This window comes from Serinus canaria, chromosome 11, assembly GCF_022539315.1.
Source record: "Serinus canaria isolate serCan28SL12 chromosome 11, serCan2020, whole genome shotgun sequence".
NCBI classification, from domain to species: domain Eukaryota; kingdom Metazoa; phylum Chordata; class Aves; order Passeriformes; family Fringillidae; genus Serinus; species Serinus canaria.
Window position 1 is genome coordinate 16,460,516 of NC_066325.1, and position 17,122 is coordinate 16,477,637.

General features: G+C 39.2%; 1 protein-coding gene across 3 annotated transcripts in view; it reads left to right on the forward strand.

Annotated features, from left to right (window-relative positions):
* Window positions 1–13,158, forward strand: part of PLCG2 (phospholipase C gamma 2) — a 55,297-nt gene extending 42,139 nt beyond the window's left edge. For all 3 annotated transcript variants that reach the window (XM_018914675.3, XM_018914676.3, XM_050978753.1), the window contains 8 exons: window positions 1,445–1,547; window positions 2,505–2,714; window positions 3,294–3,439; window positions 4,435–4,549; window positions 5,752–5,919; window positions 6,234–6,322; window positions 9,685–9,869; window positions 10,649–13,158. In XM_018914675.3, coding sequence (XP_018770220.1) covers window positions 1,445–1,547; window positions 2,505–2,714; window positions 3,294–3,439; window positions 4,435–4,549; window positions 5,752–5,919; window positions 6,234–6,322; window positions 9,685–9,869; window positions 10,649–10,691 — 1,059 coding nt within the window. In that variant the 3' untranslated portion in view covers window positions 10,692–13,158. The remainder of the gene's footprint in view (window positions 1–1,444; window positions 1,548–2,504; window positions 2,715–3,293; window positions 3,440–4,434; window positions 4,550–5,751; window positions 5,920–6,233; window positions 6,323–9,684; window positions 9,870–10,648) is intronic.
* Window positions 13,159–17,122: the final 3,964 nt, after the last annotated feature.

The following is a 17,122-nucleotide window of genomic DNA, read 5'->3' on the forward strand; positions in this document are numbered from 1 at the left end:
TTCTGTCAGCTGGGAGACTTTTCTCACAGCATGGCCTCTACAAAGTTCACATGACAGACTGACTGCTGCAAGGGGAGGGGATGAAGATGAGGAAAGGCCCTTGTTGCCAGTACAGTTAAGAGGCTGAATTTTGGGGAAGGAAAAAGCACAGTGAGTTAAGACTGTGCTGCAGTGTGATACAGGGGGATTTTAAAATGAGTTTGGTTTTGTACAAAATCTGTTATGCAAAAAAAATACAACTAAGTTTCATGTCTCTTGTAATCCCTGCTCAGTACTGACACTTGCCATGCTCCCTGGGGTGGCTGTTCCTTGCTCTCCTGCTTGGTTATCTCCAGGGGGTTCTGGCTAGAAATGAGCCCATGCCACCAAAAGTGATCTTTTGCTGCTCAGAGCTCTGGTTACTGTTGAGCAATGTCTGGGAACTGTGGTAGATCACCAAGTACAATGAGGTTTGTACAGCTTTTTCCCAAGGTTATTTCCAAGTCTAAACACTGTATTCCTCTTTGTTTTTCTTTGACTTCAATGTATAATCTCTGGTTCAGTGAGATATCCTGGAAACCTGTGGCTCCCTGGTTCTGATTTTCATTCTTTTTATGTTTGTCATGTTGAGGGAATTCTTTTGGAAGGCTTCCTGATTGCTGCTGCTTCGTGATCTTTTGTGCCAAAGCTAATCACTGTTCAGTATGGGACTCCTCTAACATGTTTTATCCTGTAGCTGCTTCTTATGCCTGAAAAGCCTCCAGCCCAAATGTCTCCACTCAGGACACGTCTTGCTGCTTTTAGCAGTTCCCAGTCTCTGCTGGCAGGGAACACTGCTCAGCTCCCACAGAACAGGTGCTTACAAACGTGGAAGTAGAGAGAGCAGGTTTGGTACTGGGGATTTAACAAGCTTCACATGATTTTCCATACAGAACATGATGGGTTTGGTGCACAAATAGAAAACGACATAGGAATGATGCTCAGAGGGTTTGGATTTCACTGTCTGGGAGTTACTAACAAGACTCAAGTTCTGCCAAGGATTATAAATAGATACAGAAACACTTTACTACCCTTTGAATTTTTTCTGCATACATTTGCATTTATATGAGGTATAGGGTTAAGAATGTAACTAAAATTGAGTTGAGTAGAGCCACATTAAAAGAAAAAAAATGATGCCTGGATTCCAAGCATGACTGATCAGGGAAGAACTGAAACCCTTGCTTACAAAACAGCACCTTTGTCCCCACTAAAAAAAACCCTGTGAGTACACCCCAACTAAACCTCAGCATTTGGTTATTACCTGTTCTCTGAGCTGGGTCTGAAAGTGCATTACATCTGTGCAAGTGTCTAAGGTATCAGATGGGAATCTGGGCACCAAAGATGGCATTCATTAGAGTGCACCATGGAGCTACTGTGCTATCATACTCAGAGTTCCTAGAATCTAAAACTCTGTTATGTTTTCCAGGAGAACAGGAGGAAATACTGGGAAAAGAATCAGTTAATTGCTATTGAATTATCTGATCTAGTAATCTACTGCAAGCCAACAAGCAAAACCAAGGACAATTTAGGTATGGCCTTTAATATTACATTTGATTTTTACCCTTTCTTCTATCTTTACAGATGTTAGTTGGAATTTTAGGTCTGAGGATAAAATCTGTCCTACTGGAAAACAAAGCTCTGCTTCACCCAGGCAGTTTTCAATAGCACTTTGAAATTGTACACCAGGGAACTTGGTGCTGTTCATCTATCACAAAAGAGCTGTCACAAATTTTAATTAGTTAACTAGAGACACCCTCTCAGATGTATATTCCATGGGGAAGCTCACTAGTTATGTGTCAATTGACTTTTTTGAGATTAAAAACTCTGGCTGAACACTTGTGATTTGTTTGTAAAAAACCTTCATAAAGAGGTTTACTGTGCATTTTTTAATTTTACTGTAAGAACATGTTTGCCAGGACTCAGCTGTTGGAATGATGTATGGCTTCATAACATAACTGGGCCTGTGTAAGTGCAGCTGTGGATTCTGACACTGAAATATGTACTTTTAATTCCAGCTTTTTGTCATTGATGCTGGAGAAGCCAGTAAATGTGCCCTTTTTCTTTAAGTTTCTTTGTAAATGTTTTTAATAAGCTGTCACTGCATTTAAGACATTATAATTATAGTCATTTTTTGAGGGATTGGCTAACCCTGGCTCACCCTTTCTTCTCCCCATTTAGACCCAGGAAAAGATGTCTCATTTAAATCTGTGTTATAGTGATCAGAAGTACATTATTAGCAATGATGAGATGAGAACATGACTGCAGGCTCTTATCTGCCCTTCTGTAAAGCATGTGGCAGGAAGGCAATTTTAACTTTCAGGCTTGATTTTCAATCACTTTGCCGTGACTGCCTGAAAACAGTGCCAATTATTGCATTAAAGGACAAGGCAAAACAAAGTAAAACAAAGTCTTGGTGAAAATACAGTATAAATGTCAGCTTCTTTCTTCCTTTGCTAACCACTTTTCTTCCTCCTACCCCTGTGTAGACAATCCTGATTTCAGAGAAATCCGTTCTTTTGTGGAAACCAAGGCAGAGAGCATTGTTAAGCAGAAGCCACTGGAGTTGTTGAAGTACAACCTGAAGGGCCTGACTCGTGTCTACCCCAAAGGACAGAGGGTTGACTCATCCAACTATGACCCATTTCGCCTCTGGCTTTGTGGCTCCCAGATGGTGGCTCTGAACTTCCAAACTCCAGGTAATTTTCTCTTTGAAAAAGAATCTAATCCACCTTCTGTTTCACTGTAAATGAGCCCCTTTATGGCCCTTCTGCCCTTCTAATCACCATCCTAAGTATTTGAACTTCTCTGCAAGAAGTGGTGTTTGAAGCTTGTTTTTTCATGTGTGGGTTGCCATCCAGAGCTGGGCCCCAGAAATAGGTCTCCAAAAGCCCTGTCTCTAAGCCTAACTGCCCCCAAGCCCTAAAAGATTTATTTCACTTTCCTCTCTTGGTAGGAAGCAAGCAGATGTATTTAAAGTGAGTTTCGGATGGATACAGCCACAGGAAAGGCTGTATTCCACTTCATGGTGAGGGCCAGCTAGTTTGTGGTATACTGATAGGAAGCTAACTGGGGATGGAGATGGGTTTTTTGGGATTAGAATTGGTGGAAAATGGCCTGTCAGATTCTGTTACTGAAGGAACAGAGTCTCCCACCTTTCCAGCTCATTCTGATAAAGTGGTGACCAGAAAGAATTGCAGAGAGGAGCCATTAATCTGGTATTTCCTTAGCTTTATTCCAGGGGATCTTGTGCTGTGACTGTTTAACTCTCTCCCCAGATAAATACATGCAATTGAACCATGCCTTGTTTTCCCTGAATGGACGCACTGGCTACGTGCTGCAGCCAGAGAGCATGAGAAATGAGGAGTATGACCCAATGCCAAATGACTCCAAGAGGAAATTGCAGATGATTATGACAGTTAGGGTAAATCTCTTTTGTAAATGATGTTTTTTTACAAGTCATAAATCTCTATAAAACTAAAAATAAAGCCATTATATTTCAGAGCAAGATATGACAGATTGTCAAAATACTGTTTTTAAATGTCAGTGTGTGTGAGAATAAAACTAACTTCACTGGTTCCTGAAAAGAAACACATGTCTTTATCATGCTAATGAAGAACATGCTATAGGACTGAAAATACAGTCCTGGGATGATTTTGTGTAATTGCTAATAAATACATCAAAGGAACTAACTTGAATTTCCAATCAAATGAATTCTTAGTAGAAGAGTCCTATTGGAGATTGATTAGCAGCAGACTAACTAGTTCAGGGATTTTGAGTGATGAAAGAAAGATAGTTATAATGAAATATAGAAACTGAACAGAAAACCTAATAAGCTGATCCCCCACTTTGTAGTTAATACACTATGACTTAAGCTGAATGTCATCCTCATTTTTCTTCAAGAGATGAGTTTATCATTGGAAAATGTTGCCATCTTGACTGGGTGCCAAACAGGGTTGAACTTGTTTCTGTTCTCAGTTGCTATGCAGTAAGACAGGTTCTTTAAAAGAATGTTTTCTGAGAAAGAAGAAACACATTAATTACTCTTCACTACAGTTTAAAGGTGAGGTAAACAGGGCCTGTGAATGCAAAGCAGAAATGTCTTGAAATAGGTATGTAATCAACACAGAAGAAAGATAGCAAAACTTGTGCTCCAGGCCTGGCCTGGGGCTGCACACTGTGTAATGAATGTCAGCTACATTGTCTTTTTTTTGTTTTTTTCCTTACAATGAAAATCATTGACTTTCCCAGACTACTGGAGGTATTGTTATTGTTGGCACAGATAATAAATGCAAACATATTCATGCTTTTCCATGTTCTGGATTCTTCCTCCCTCTAGTTCTTAGGCTACCTTCTGTTAGCAAAAATGATGCCAAGTTTCCTTTGGAGGTGGTTCTAATTTACAGTTGCTTTCTGCAGGTTTTAGGTGCTCGTCATCTCCCTAAACTTGGTAGAAGCATTGCCTGTCCCTTTGTAGAGGTTGAAATTTGTGGGGCTGAATATGACAACAGCAAATTCAAGACAACAGTTGTGAGTGAGTATCTGTGGGTTTCTGTGTTGCAGGGATATGGTTCTACTTCTAGGGTACTAAAATAAAGTGAGCAGAGGATGGACATTATAGGAGGAGTAAGTTAACTGTAGCTCTAGACTGGTGAGTCACAAACTCTCGTTCTTTTGCTTGTCTTGGGGTCTGTTAATTTGAGAAACTTCAATGTATATCAAATTTAGAAAAAAACAGTACTATTGCAGTTTGGGGAAAAAAGGCCCATTCTGTTATGTTGTTGCCCATGCATAAGTTTGTGTATTTGCATATTTTAAAACACTACTGTTTTGAGAGTGCCTCCAACAGTGCTAGTCAGCTCCCAAAAGTCTGGCCCAAATGGGGAGTGAGCTCCTGTGAGCTCCAGACTGTGTTTATTTAAACTGGGGTTCGAAGACTGTCACTCCCTTGGAGGCAGCTTGGGCTGTAAAATGGTTTAACTGGAAATGCATTGGAAGTTTGATCAAAGCTTAGTCCTGGGGAGTTCTGGATAAGGAATGTGTTTGTGTGTACATGAACTTAAGTGTGCTGAAATGGGGCAATATTTCAACCCCATTTCACTTCATATTTCACCATTCAGTATTTTTTGATGCAACAGTGTCCCTCTGGTAAAAAACAAGCTTTGGTTCTGATTATCCAAACCAGTGATACCAGTGGAAAATAAACACAGCATCAGGAGCAGAATGTGCATTGTGGCTCCTGAGTACTTCAGAGAAGATGATTATGATTTAAACTTTCTGTGGAAAGTGACCAAGAATTTAGAGAGCAAAACTTCCTGGCTGTGTCACATAGACCAAATCTTGGTGTTCTGTACATAACTACAAAAATTGGACCAAGGTACATGAGTCTTCCTAGATCTTTTCCTGCTTTCTCTTGGATATGGAACATGAGGCTTATGAGTGTGAGAAATTAATTAGCTTTTTCTCTTATTTACACATACATGTCCTAGGAGGTTTTAATGTTTGAATACAAATATTAGGTTTTCTTCATGGATTTTCATCCCTGCCAAGTTTCCTCCCACCTCCACTGCCAAGTAAACAAATACAAACTTTCTGAAGCAAGGTTACAACATGAGACAGATGGCAAATAGGAATTTTGGGCTTCTGTATCCCTAGAAAATTTCCTGGGATATATACTCATATGTGAATGAAGTGAAATTATTGCTTCATACTGCAAATGTTTCCTTTTCATTACAGATGACAATGGCCTTAATCCAATTTGGGCACCTTATGCAGAGCAAGTGAGATTTGAAATTTATGACCCGAATCTGGCATTCCTGCGCTTTGTTGTTTATGAGGAGGATATGTTCAGTGATCCCAACTTCTTAGCACATGCCACCTTTCCCATCAAAGGAATCAAATCAGGTGAGATCAGCAGCTACAATGAGGTGCTGTTGAGCATTACTGAGCTGTGCCTTCCTCTCTGATGCCAGACTCCCTCCTGCCTCAATGAAGCTCCTTCCTCTGGGGTTACTTTTCAAGAGCATGTGAAATCAGGTGTTTCTCAGTTTTGCCAGTCTTGCCTTTTGCTCCTCTGCAATTGCCATAGCAGAGCCTGCTCTCAGCAGAGGAGCATTTGAGCACTGAAGAATGTTGAAAGTATGCACCATCTCTGTGACTGCAAATTCCCCCTTGATGGATTCTATAATTGCCCTTTGTTTTCCTTCCCCCTGCCCCAGGTTTTAGGTCAGTTCCTCTCAAGAATGGCTACAGTGAAGACATAGAGCTGGCCTCGCTGCTGGTGCACTGTGAGATGCAGCAAGTTCTGGTGAGAAGCACTGGGGTTTGTTGTGTGCACTTAGGGTGTCTGTTACCAGTTCTTTGTGGGGACCAGGAGCTGAGGATTCAGTTTCCTGTTCTGTGTCTGATGTGCTGTTGTCAGGCATTCCTTCTGCAGGTACTGGGGAAGACAAATAGCACAAATTGAGTTACTCTCCCTCTGGGTGGACAGATTACACGGTTGTTAGAAGAAATAAGGCACAAACAAAGCCTCATTACCTCCAATAGTTTTTGCTGTAACAACATGGTTGTTGTCTTTCCTTGTTAACTGACTGATGCCATGCAAAGCTAGCTAAAATCAGCTTTGGCTTCATAGATTAATCTTTTTTTTTAAGGTCTTACATAAAAAGAAATCACTTCAGCAATAGAAGATAGTAATTTTCCCCAGTATTTCATTAAAATAAACAACCCATCAAGTAGAAGAGATATCTGGTTCTTAAAGAACTGCTAATCTCCTCCTTTTAAGCCTCTCTAAACACCTACTTGAAATAGTAGTATTTTAAAACACATAGGGGAAAAATAATGATGCTCATGAATTCAGGCACTAAAGCAGCTGATCTGTGAACAGTATTTGTTGGTGTTCCAAGGGTGCTGCTGTATATGTTGATTTGTAGGATGTTTCTCAGACTCTTTCTCAATAATATATTACATAATTTAAATACACTTGTGGTATGATGAAAGTTTTAAAGATGCTTCCTGGAAGGGGCTATTTCAGGGTGCTTTCCAGCACCCTTCTGATTCAAAGAAAAAGAAATTTCAAGTTCTTATTTTTAGTCTGTCAAACCATTCAGGCCCACGCTGCACTTCACACTAGTGACATTATTTTCCTGATTGAAACATCAGTTTCTGTGAACTCTAAGTCATTATGTCTCTGGAGGGATTTGTGCCTACAGTTGCATACACTGAACTGAAAATTTCTGAATTCAATCACATTGTTCTTCCCAAAGAAGTGCAAGCCTTTTTCAAACATCCTTTGTGGAGGTTTTTAGGAAGCCACCTTATAGCACCTGATGTAAAATGACAGTGTGTGCAATGACAGTGTTTGAAAGCTGTGGTAGGTTCCTCTGGCTGTGGGCCAGCCAAGGGTTCTGAGAGCAGGAGAGGATCAGAAGCTGAGAGCAGGGATGTGTGTGTGAAGAGGAGACCTGTATCCTTTCAAGATGATACTTAAATTGCTCATATTTCATGGACTCAAGGCTGATAGGGGAGGCCTGATAAACTGCTGGTTCTGGGCTTGCTCCCTTAGAGAAAACTGACAAAGTCACCATTGCCTAATGCTGAGCATGGCCATCACTTGTGGATGCATTGCAAACCCCTCCTGCCGTGGTTTCTCTTCAGGAATCCAGATCATTATTGCCTGGGGCAGGAGCAGCTCTCAAATGCTGTTCATAGCAGCAGTCTGTCCCCCAATCTGTCAGCACTGACTCCTTTGACAGTAGCACATTTCACACTCTAGAATCCCCTTCTGCTTGTCAAGCCAAATGAAGATGCAGCTCAGCTCGGTGTTTTTACAATGCCTGGTGGCAATGCAGTGCAGGACAACTTCCAAAAACTTCCTTTTGTTTGGCAGCCTGCAACAAACCCAGACTCATCACAGTTGTCAACTCTAGAACTTTTGCCAGGTCATTCAAGAAGCATCAGAAAAGATCAGGGCTGCCTCTGTTCCTCTGCTTCTTTTTAAAAAATGGCCTTCCATAAAATAATGCCATTTAATAACAGGTCTGTTTATATACAGAGCCCATCTGCGTGTGCTTGGAGATGAAATACAAAATTGTAATGAGGAATTAGAGATGGCTGTGGAGTTTATCAGGAATATAAAGTGAAAACATTGTAGACACAAGCATGCACATTTGTGAATTATTATGTGAGGCCTTGGTAGTTCCTGTACAAATTAAACAGGTTTTTTGATATTTTAGGAATCATATTATGCTGAGGTGGTTGTTGCACTTAAAGGAATGTCTTATTTGCTTGAAAATTGATTTACTTCCTTCAGAAAGTGCATGTATTTCTTCAGCATTTTCTGGCTACAGTCAGCCTCAGTGCTGTATATGTTCTTGACTTAAAGATTGAAGTGGACATCTTAAAATGCAGTTTAAGCTGTATCTTTGTGGATACATTTATTTATAAGAACTAACAGTGGTACATATGCATCTTGATGATTACACCTGCAAATTGGTAATTAGCAATCTGTATTTCTTTGTGATTTGGGAATACAAAGATTCCTACCCCTTTACAAACAAAAATTAAATAAATTACTCTTAAAGTCTTAATCAGCAGTATAGCAGTGAGGCTGTTTCAGTTGTTCCAGCCCATGCCTGCATAGGAATGTGTTTCAGGAGGAAAAAAGGGTTTAGGAAAGGATTTTGTTGCTGTAACTGAAACCTCTTGGGTATGTTGCTAAGCTATCAATTTTCCTAGATCTGGACTGAATGCAGAAAGAGGCATTCTTATTAGTATGCTGCCTCTGAAAATGTTTGGATTTATTACATTTATTGATTGCATGTCATTTCTTGTAGAAGGAGTATCTTGTTTTGCTGCTGATGTGAAAATTAAGACTTCAGTCCTGCCAGTTCTATTCCCCACTAGTAACTCTATAAAAAGGCAGCTTTTGCATCCAAAGTTTTGAAGTATTAAAATAATTTGAAGTCCTAAAGGGAATCATGATGATTGCTTATGATTGTGGAATATTTTGAGACCTTCTTCTGTGGGCCACAATTGAAACTCAGACCTACTCAGTTCCTTTGCTGAATTGCCATAGTTACATAGAGATACAGGATCTGTCCTTCTTTCTTGGTACATCTGACTCTTTGCTGCTGTAAGGGGTTCTATTTACCAGTCAGTATTTTGACCTTTAGTCTACATTTAAATAGAAAATCCCCAGGATTGTCACTTTGTCACATGATACACAAATATGATGGAAGAGCCAAAACCTAAGCATTTAAAATATGTATTTTTAATATTCTTATAATCTGATAAGTGTATCAGAATCATGATACACTGTTTTCTGTTCTTTCCTCAACAGATTAGCATGGTCTGTCAGGGAAAAATATTCCAATAGAAATGTTTAGATACACAAATTTTGCAACTTGAGTTAGAATGTCCCTGATGCCCCTTTCAGAGGGTATGGTGGTCTTACTGTGGGGCTGAGAGGTTTTTTTTTAGTGCTTTCTAAGTTAGTTTGTTTCCAGAAACCTTCCAGAAACATCCTATCAAACTAATTTCATAAAATGTTCTATGCAGTTATTAAAATGTGCTTAGGAAAACAAACTCCTCCCCCAAACTCTGCTGGTTCTGTGTCATTTTGGGAACGTGCTTTACAAAATCACCTTGATTTCCAATATCCCTTTGAAGGAAAGTGAAGAGGAGCTTTATTCCTCCTGTCGGCAACTTCGGAAGCGCCAGGAGGAGCTGAACACGCAGCTGTTCCTCTATGACAGCCACATGAACCTGAGGAATCCCAACAGGGATGCTATCCTGAAAGAATTCAACGTCAATGAGCACAAACTACAGATTTATCAAGAGACTTGCAGCCGCAGGTGGGTTCATGATCATTCCCCTTTCCAAGGCAGCTCTGTCTAGACAGGATTTATGATAAAGAAACCTCAGCCACATCAAAGGGAGCATCTGAAGAGTGGTGAGAGTAGAATGAGCTCATCTGGAATGAGGAAGGGATGTAGAGAAGCCAGGCTGGGCCTCAAGCCACTAGAGGCCAGCAGAAGCTGAGGAATGTGTGCAGTGGAATCTCAGCCGCAGCGATCACAGTGACACTTGTAATCCTGTCAGGTTTTATGTCCCTCTCTGCTGCTCTCTGGGAGGAAAGCCTGGAACTATATCCAGACAAATAAATAAACCTCTTCACTCTTGCTACACTATCAGAGTTATGTCCCTGGAAATGTCATGCACATATGAGATATTTGGGAACAGATACAGAAACCACAAAAGATAAAACCAGGATTGAGTTGTAACACCACAGCATTGTCAGATCAGTGTCAGTGCATGATCAAGAGCTTAGGGGAAGGTTCCTTCTCCTTTGCTGCCACCTTTGGGCTGGGTGTGAGGAAGATAGAGGGAGGGTTCATGTACCAAGAGGAAGTTTTGAGTGGATCTCAAGACTTTAAATATCATTCCTCTTTTTTGTGTGTGCGGAACAGCTGTGTGAATCACTTGTTTACTCCCATTATTGGGGGAAAATATTGCAGTGCTCATTGCTGATACATTACTTGCCACTGGTATCCAAGTACATTGAATTTGGTAGACTGTTTTCCTCTGAGAAAGTCCTATTAGGCTTGACTTTTTCCTTTTCTTTTCCCTTAAGATTAAAGGAGAAGAAAGTCAGTAACAGCAAATTCTACTCTTAGAGCCCATCATTCTTTGATGTGTGCTTTATGGTGCAATTCAGGAAGAGATGAATTTCTCCTGATCATCCAACTCAGTGACAGTCCCATCCGACAGAATGACTGGAAGAAGACAAGGAAGAGGAAATATGAATTTCCTTTATAATTTTCTTCTAAGAAAAACTGTTTTAATACCTAATAATTTATATTCTGTACAAAGCATGCCCTCTGTGCAGGTCAGAACTTCTGTGTGTTCAAGATTTTTAAAACTTGAGGATGTGTAGTTGGATGGACCTCCCTTCTCATTATCAGTACCTGAAGAACAAATCATCTCCTGTGTGTGTGTTCACAGATAAGACAGTCACAACAATTTGCATGCATGGAATCACACCACTTTAACAACCTGGCTCCTCAAGACTAACTAGCAGTGAGTTTTTAATTTATTAAATGCTGTAAAAGCACTTCTACACCAGCATTGTCATGTCATGTATGTTACAGTCCTCAAGACAGCAGATTGTGCTGCTGATACTGTATAAAATATTTTGGGCAGCTATTGTCTCTTATTAAAAAGTTTCTGTTACATTTTCAAGAGCAACATAATATGTTAATTTTGTTGAAAGCAATACCCTCTGTTACTGTAGCTGTGTTTTTCCTGTTGAACTCTCTTTAAAGGTTCAAGAAAGGAGCTCTGTTCATAGCCCCTGTGAACTTCTGTTCACAGCCTCGAGGCACTGGAAGGAAAAGTTTTATGATATGCAATAAGAGATATCTGTTTCTTTGCAGAAAGGGAAGGTGTTTAAAATTCTGAGGAGCACTTACTTTTGTACAGTATCATTTCTGCAAATCCTTTCAGCAGCTAATGTGCTTAGAAATGAATTTTTAAATGAACTGTCAATTTTAAATCTTGCAATCCTACATAGACGATACTCAAATGATAGTGTTCTGTAAATGTAGACTGTTTTCCCAAAATGTAACTAATCCAAGAATGATAGTGTGCACAAATATAGAGGTGCATCCTTCTGGTGCCTTTAATCAAATCAAGAACATGAAGCTGCAGATGAGAATACTTGTTAGGTTAGCAAGTGTATTTTCCTGCCAGAGCAGAACTAAAGGCCTTCGATGGAATATTTACAGGCAGTTGTCATCATTTGTGTATGTGTTGTTCCTTTGTGCTAGTGCTGTATTGTTACCATCAAATTCCTGGTTGTTGTATCTCGACATGGGATGAAATTTGCTATCTATATTCCCAATTTCAGTGTTCAAATGTGTGCAGAAGAGTTTAGTTTTTGGAGTGACTGCCTGAGGCATAAAATGCTGCTTCCACAGAGCTGTACTTTTGATCACAGAGGACTTGCACGGATTTGGGATTCATGGCCTGATGCAGCTGCCTCAGCAATTTTCAATTTCTCTTGCTACCCACACTGTGAGTTCTGTTGTTTCAAGAGGCACTTAATTGATGCCATTGTGCATTCACAGATGATGGTTTGAGGAACCCCCTTGAGGTTTTAGCTATTCTGTAAAGACAGTCTTGTCTCAAAGATGAAAGTGTTATAATAGTGTATCCCACAATGGGGTGGCTTCTGTAAATTTTTTATTATAAAGAAATTAATTACTAATCACCCAACTGAAAATAGAGAAAAGTTGAAGACAATTCTCTCCTTTTCATCCTCCTTCCTGAAATCTCTTCAGTACCCAGCTGTGATTGACCTGTTCAAGGATTAGATGGGTCTAAACCCTGCTCAAACAAAGAAAAAAAAAAATCACATCCACTGTGGATTTGGGAGGTGGAGCTGTAACCTAGACTGCTGTATAGGGCTGGTTTTATCTTCATTATCCAGGTGTGGATTGTTTTGCCTGTCAGAATTCTTTTTAAGCTCAGTTCTAGAGCAGACCCACCCATTTGTCCTGGCTTCCTCCACTGGTGTGTGTATTCCTGACACAGCACAGCCACTGTGTGGTGGACACAGGAGCGAGTCCCTTGTGCTGCTCTTGTGCAAATATTTAAGAATTAGCTCATTTTGTAGTCCTTAGAAAAGTGCTGTGCACATTCTCCTCTCATGCATGTCAGGGGTTATAAGAGGCACTCCATCAGTATTTATGCAAATGCATTTTGTTTTACAGTAAAACTTTTTCCCAGAATGTGATGTTACACTGTGTGCAGAATGAAAATACTGCAGTGACTCTTCTGCTGACTTGCAAGTGGTGGGCAAAGCTATTTTCTATCTTTTCTCTTGGTTCTTGCATTCTGTTTTATCTCCAAGACCTCACCTCCCAGTTCTTCCTTGGGGCAGGCTCTGTAGCAACTTTATCACAGTTGCAGCTTTTTGAGTATGAAAGTAGGTTTGAATGTGTGTGTGCTAATTTTTTTAATCCAGGAGGGAAAACATTTATACATTTTTGAAGTTAACAATGGTTAAATTGTTATATTCTTATAGAAATGGTTTAAAATCATTGAAATAACTTATTTTAATAAATAATTGTTGATATCTCACATTGATGAGAATGATGCCAGGTGCTTTTTTGTTTAAGCATTCTTTGTTGAATTTCATTACTTTTGCCAGTCATTTGAAGCAGTGAGTTCTTACTGAGAAGTGATCTGCTAGTGTGGTATGGTGTGCTCTGCTAGAGGTTGGAAGAAGGGCATTTCTGTGTTTTTAAGATGAACTGACTTAAAGATTGTTTCAGTGGACATGGCTATCGTTGCACTTCCTCTGGCTCCAAACACACGAGGCAGGAGGAAAAGGTCAAAGATCGAGTTTAACTTGTGACTCCAAGTTAACTTTTTTCAGTGAGAGGCAGATACAAACTCCAGCTCTAGTAAGAGTCAGATTTTTATGAGCTTGAACACTAAAATCTGAGCAAGGCAAAGATTAAATTTGTGGCAATCTGGAAGGACAGTAATATTCATGTTTACAAAAAAATTTTATCAGAACATTTTCTGCCTGTGAGGTTGCAGTGAGAACTGCTCCTGGATGGATGCACTCTGTCTTTATATGGTGATTTTTTTAATTGTTGGAAGTCTTGGGAACAGATTTTATCTCATCTTTTGATCAGAATTACATGCTTATTGAACATGAATTCATATGAGATGTCTGCAGCCTAATTCTTCTGGAAGGTCATTAAATCAGACAAAGAGTCTTTATCACCATAGTGAGTATTGGTATGCATGAGTTCTGGAGTCCAAAACATTACTACATTTAGGTGTTTTGTTGCATGTATTTTCACTTTTTTTCCACCCCAACAGATCTATAAATTCTCTGTTGAAAGCATTTTGTTAGTTTTGCAGTTCTTTAACCTCAGAGATGGTGAGGAGGTTGAGCTGTGTACCAGTCAGTGTCTTTGAATTCTCCAAACCAGTTGGAAAAATATGAATGTGGTGTGGAAGCTGAATTGCAGTGGTTGAGGTCTGCTACAGTCATGTGTCAGCATTTTTAACTGCAGTCCAACTAGCTGGATTTGTTCCAGACTGAAATTCCCTTTATAGCATGAGAAATAGAAGTTAAATATAATGAAAATTAACTTTCAGAATCAGTTCAGAGATGAATTTATCTTTTGATCCATAGCAGTATTTATAAACGTGCTCAGCTATTAGTTTTAAAAGAATTTAAATTAAATTAAAAGCAGGTGAATTCATTGCTAGTCTACATTTTTAGCTGTTATTCCAGCAAAACGGAATTGTGAGCTTGACTCAAGTAAAGCAGTAGTTCCTCTAACACTTCTGTACTCCTGAATTACAGTTCAATCCCCACATTCTTTACAAAATGTGTAAATTATCAGCCTTCAGGACCCTTTTCTCTGAAGAGCACATAGTGAATTATTACATATGCCACTATACTTCAGAAAGTTTGTGGAAATCAGTAATAAATGGAAACAAAGGGATGTTTTGGTTGGGTCCCTTAGGAGAAGGACCTTGAAAAATCTGGTTTGATTAAGCAACTAAAATAAATATATTTAAATACATGTGAGAAGTATAAGTTTTCATGTATATCTTGCAAATTTGTACCTTGAAATGCTGTGTCTGAGGTTAAGTAGCTGACCAAGTATTCTTAAACTATTCACTTTAAACATCAGCATCATCCTTTATAGTGAGGCACCTATCAATTGTTCAGTAATTTTGAGGACTAGAAAAAATTGAATCTGAGCTATATTTTCATTCTGGTCTTCCAATTTTCAGGTGCATTTCTGGTAATTCAGTTTCAGGAAACAGGTAAGATGAAAATTTGAAAAGGGACGCAACTCTTGAATTAATTACCCTAATTTACCCAGCTATTCATGCACGAGGAGTAATGACAAAAAAAAAAAAACAGGAAAAGGGAGAATTCTCATTGTAAAATACTTCAAATAAAGCAGCTGTGACTGTCTTTACAGGGATGGAATTTTCAAGCAATTTTGAGTATCTCTTTAAGCCACAGATTGCCTCTTTTCCTTTTGGAAAGAGTAAGTGTGTCCTTCACCTCTGCTGTGGTCAGCACTTTGGTTTTTTTAATAGATGGAGCTAATTAATGGGGAATTAATCAGATGATGGCTCTGGGGTGTGTCCCCACATTAATCCTGTGTGCTGGAGCACACTCTTGGGCCATTAGGACAAAACAATTCCTCCTGCTCTGTTATCAGTGAGTTCTGGCCTTGACTCCAGGCAGATGAAAAGCTTCACGTGTTGAGCTCAGCTCCTGCAGGACTTCTCATATTTGGGGTTTTGTGGGGCTATTTTTGTCTTGTCAAGAGCTGCTGCTGCCATACCTCAAACCTGACCAAGGCCTGAACCTCAGCTGGTATTGACAGTGTGGATTTAGGATTCTTGGCTTAGGGACCCTTCCATAGATGATTTCCATAACCCCACCACTGAGATAAATAGCAGTAGCTGAGTTTTGCTAAAAGATTACAAATAGCAGAGAAAATTCCTCTGGGGCACAGGAGTTCAGTTCCCTACATTAAAAACAATTTTTTTACAAGACTTGGCGTGAAATACCAATGCTGTTTCTGTGCAACAGGCTTGTGCAATTCCTTCTACATTTTGGTTTTGTCTTCTGCTGGCATTAGAATTTTGTAGTCTATTTCTGATAACATTGTGTCAAAGCCAGAGAACTTAAAGGGGAAAAGAACAAAGTGGTTTCCACTTGAAAAAACAGAGCTGTTGGAAAGAGAGCATCAACCCAGTGCTTTCATGAGGTCATGGATGTCTTTTTTTCTATTTTATTAAAAAGAAGATTTCTTCTTTCTGCAGATGATGTTGTATATTAATGACTCCTGGAGAGTGGCCCTGGTGCCATCAGCGCTCAGTTGGAGACACATAAGCTCTTTATAAGAGAGTGCAACACTCCTGCTACAGAAACAGCTTATTTGCTATCAGAGAGGGGAAAAAAATGAGTTCTCTCTTGAGCTGTCCCTCAAGCTAAATATTAAATTTAGTTTCTTTCATGGTGTACGTACTGGTAGGAGACTGAGGGAGAAAAGTCAGATTTGAAGCATAAAAATACAAAAAGTTATCAATAGTGTGGGTTTTTGTTTTTTTTTTAAGGTAAGCTTATCAGGAAGAGAACAGTCAAAAATCAATACTGTCTTTAGTCACCATGAGCTGTAAAAATCTGCATCTTCTAAGCAGGGGTGGCTGTGGATTTCTAGCTTGGTTCCTCTCTTTAGGCCTCTTGTTTTCTCAGAATCCTTTAACAGTGCAGTGGAACTGCTCTGCTTCTTATTCTTTACTTCCCCATTTCAGTTGCAGCAGAGTGGAACAGAAGTATCTGGAAGCTACTATTAATCTAAGATCAGTGAGCTTCAGCCATTAAAATGGAAAGACTAAAGTTTAAAGAGAAGTTTTATATTCCTGAAGGATTCTGCCTTTATCAAGGGGTACAGAAGCTGCAATGCTGATGAGTTAAGGGAAAACAACTTTCTGTTTAAAATTTGAGGTGAAGTTTCTCAGTTTATGTATTAGATTGACAGATGGAATTGCATGGGACAGCTGTGACCTGTACTTTTAGTCTTATCTTCTAATCTTAAAATTCCACAAAATTATGAGTTTCCTTGTAGCAAGTGTTTATCTTCCCATCACAAAGCTGAAATTCTATTTAGATGGTGTCAGGTGTTAAAGAAATATTATTAAAGGCTAAAAGTGTTTTATAAATAGTGGAACGTGAACGCAATCACTCACCAAATGTCTTTGATGAATTATTTGTTTAACCATTCAATAATGCTGGAAAAAATCATAGGTTTTATTTATGAATGCACTTTCAGCTGGCTCATTCATTTTAAACAGGCATATTTTACTGTTAGAAAAATCTACAAATCTGTGGTGCTTCAAGCACTTTGCTGTAATTTAGATTAAGCATGGGGCATTTTCCAGAAATGTCATTAGATATCAGAGTTAACTCAGGAGAGCATATCAGAATGTATTCATGTATAAACCTCATTTATTTATTGTCTAGAAGTTTATCAGTTTATCTTGCTTAGGCATA